General features: G+C 21.5%; 1 protein-coding gene across 1 annotated transcript in view; it reads left to right on the top strand.

The window, feature by feature from the left end:
* Nucleotides 1–973: 973 nt before the first annotated feature.
* The window catches only part of LOC116186070 (odorant receptor 4-like), a 2,892-nt gene continuing 1,711 nt past the window's right edge, over nt 974–2,154 (top strand). Inside the window, exons 1-3 of the mRNA XM_031512241.1 lie at nt 974–1,078; nt 1,220–1,337; nt 1,895–2,152. Of these exons, the coding sequence (XP_031368101.1) occupies nt 974–1,078; nt 1,220–1,337; nt 1,895–2,152 (481 nt within the window). The remainder of the gene's footprint in view (nt 1,079–1,219; nt 1,338–1,894; nt 2,153–2,154) is intronic.

The raw sequence follows: 2,154 nt of genomic DNA on the forward strand, positions 1-2,154 counted from the left end.
TTAAGAATATTTACAAAAAATAAATTTATACGAAATATTAAAAATCACAATATCCTAAAAATAATATTAAATTATATTTAAAATTTTTAAAACTGTTAATATTATTTTAATTGTCATAAAAAGTCATAAAACGTCAATTGACACAAGTGATATGTTTCGATCAAATACAAAATAATAAACAAATAAAATCTGAAATATTTCTTGTATCTTTCTTTCCATTATATCTTTCTTTCCTTTCATATTAGAAAACGAATAAATACATACGTATATTAATATTCAATAATTATAAAAGAATTATAAAATAAAGAATACATAAGAAAGAAATTCTTATTTTCCTCAGAATTAAAAATTATCTTAGAATTGAAATAAATTATATAGATTGCATTTAAATTCTTGCAACGTTTCCTGAAATTACCAACAGATCTCCAACTCCATAATTAAACTATAGTCGTTGTCCATCACTTGTCACGCGATATATCAACATTATTACTTTTTGATTTTAATAATAGTCAGGCATATGGAAAATATTCAAGAATAGGAAAAATTGTGGGAATAGTGTTCAGTTGTGTGGCTGCTATCCAAATTTCATGAAAGAATGGATTTCGAAGGTAGTCAATATTATAACATTAATCGAATTCTCATGATTTGTGTTGGTCTTTGGCCGTACGAAAGAACAATATATTCGAAAATGTTGAATATTTTTATTTTTTTTTTTTTAAGCACTGGGATATTTATACAGGTATTTTATTTTTTAATTGTTACTTGTTACAACTAAATTTACTATTATTATATAAAAGAATATTTTAGTATTTATATTTAATGATTTGTGAAATTTTATTGAGATCATTATTATTAATTAATAATTATTATTAATAATATTGTAATTGTAAATTAATTATTTTATAGATTGAAATACTAATTTAAATTTTTCGAAAAAAAGATTTTATTTTAATTCTAGGCAATGTCATTCATAATGTTAAAAATGGACATAAATTTAACATTGACTTTATTATCTTATATCTCGTGTACATGTATTTGCATTATGAAATATTTTAATTATTTGCTTCACATTAAAGATGTAAGTATAGAAAAACATGGATGGATATTATTATTATATTATTATTGTTATATTATGATTGTTATTATTATTGAAATTTTGAATTGTTTTATTTTGAATTTTAAGAATATTATATTAAGGTACTATTTTTCATAAATATAGATAAAAAACTTTCTAGATGAAATTAAAAATGATTGGAACTCATTAAGGAATATAGAAGAGCTCCGAATCATTCATGAATACTCTAAAGTCATAAAAAGGATAACAATATGTTTCGTTAGTAAGCGGAAATTTTTTATTTTCTTTATGATCATTTCATAATTTCATATAATTGTCGTGTTAATCAAATTATCATTCAAATTCCTATTACTATAAATGTTAAAATATAAAATATTTTCGTTTAAATTAAACGAACATAGATCGAACAGAAATTATATTGATTGCATTGAACAAAAAATAATATTGGCTGTTTGGACAAAAATAATCAAATATTGAGTCTATAGGTCTATAGATATCAATTGCATATATAATAGTAATTACGAAGAATCGATCGAGCATTTATAACATGTTATTAGTCGTTCATTAAATCGTATTTTCGCAGACATTGTTTTCAATTTCTTATTTAATACATTATTATGAAAAAATAATTCATTTTTATAATTAATAATAATTAATTAATAGTTTTATTTATATTTAATCACATGCATGAAAAATGACATAATATTTTCTTACATAAATGTTATTATTATACATAAGATTTCTTATAATATTATTTATGATTTCTGTGTTTTATTGTAATTTTTATATATAATAACTGATTAAATAATATCATTACAGTTATTATCGTGCCATTACAGTTGGTATTCTTTTTGAATACATTCGGTAACGATATCCTAAATATTTTGATTCCCTTAAATCACACTCGCCCACGGACAGTTCCAATCGTAATTTATTATTTCATTGATCAGCAAAAATTTTTCTATGTTTTTGGTATGCATTTGAATCTTATTATCAATTTCGGAGGATTAGGAATGATAGCTACTGAAACATTATCTATGGCTATAATGCAACATCTTTGTGGATTGTTAAAGATTATT

This window comes from Apis dorsata, unplaced genomic scaffold (assembly GCF_000469605.1).
Source record: "Apis dorsata unplaced genomic scaffold, Apis dorsata 1.3 scaffold_406, whole genome shotgun sequence".
Lineage (NCBI taxonomy): Eukaryota > Metazoa > Arthropoda > Insecta > Hymenoptera > Apidae > Apis > Apis dorsata.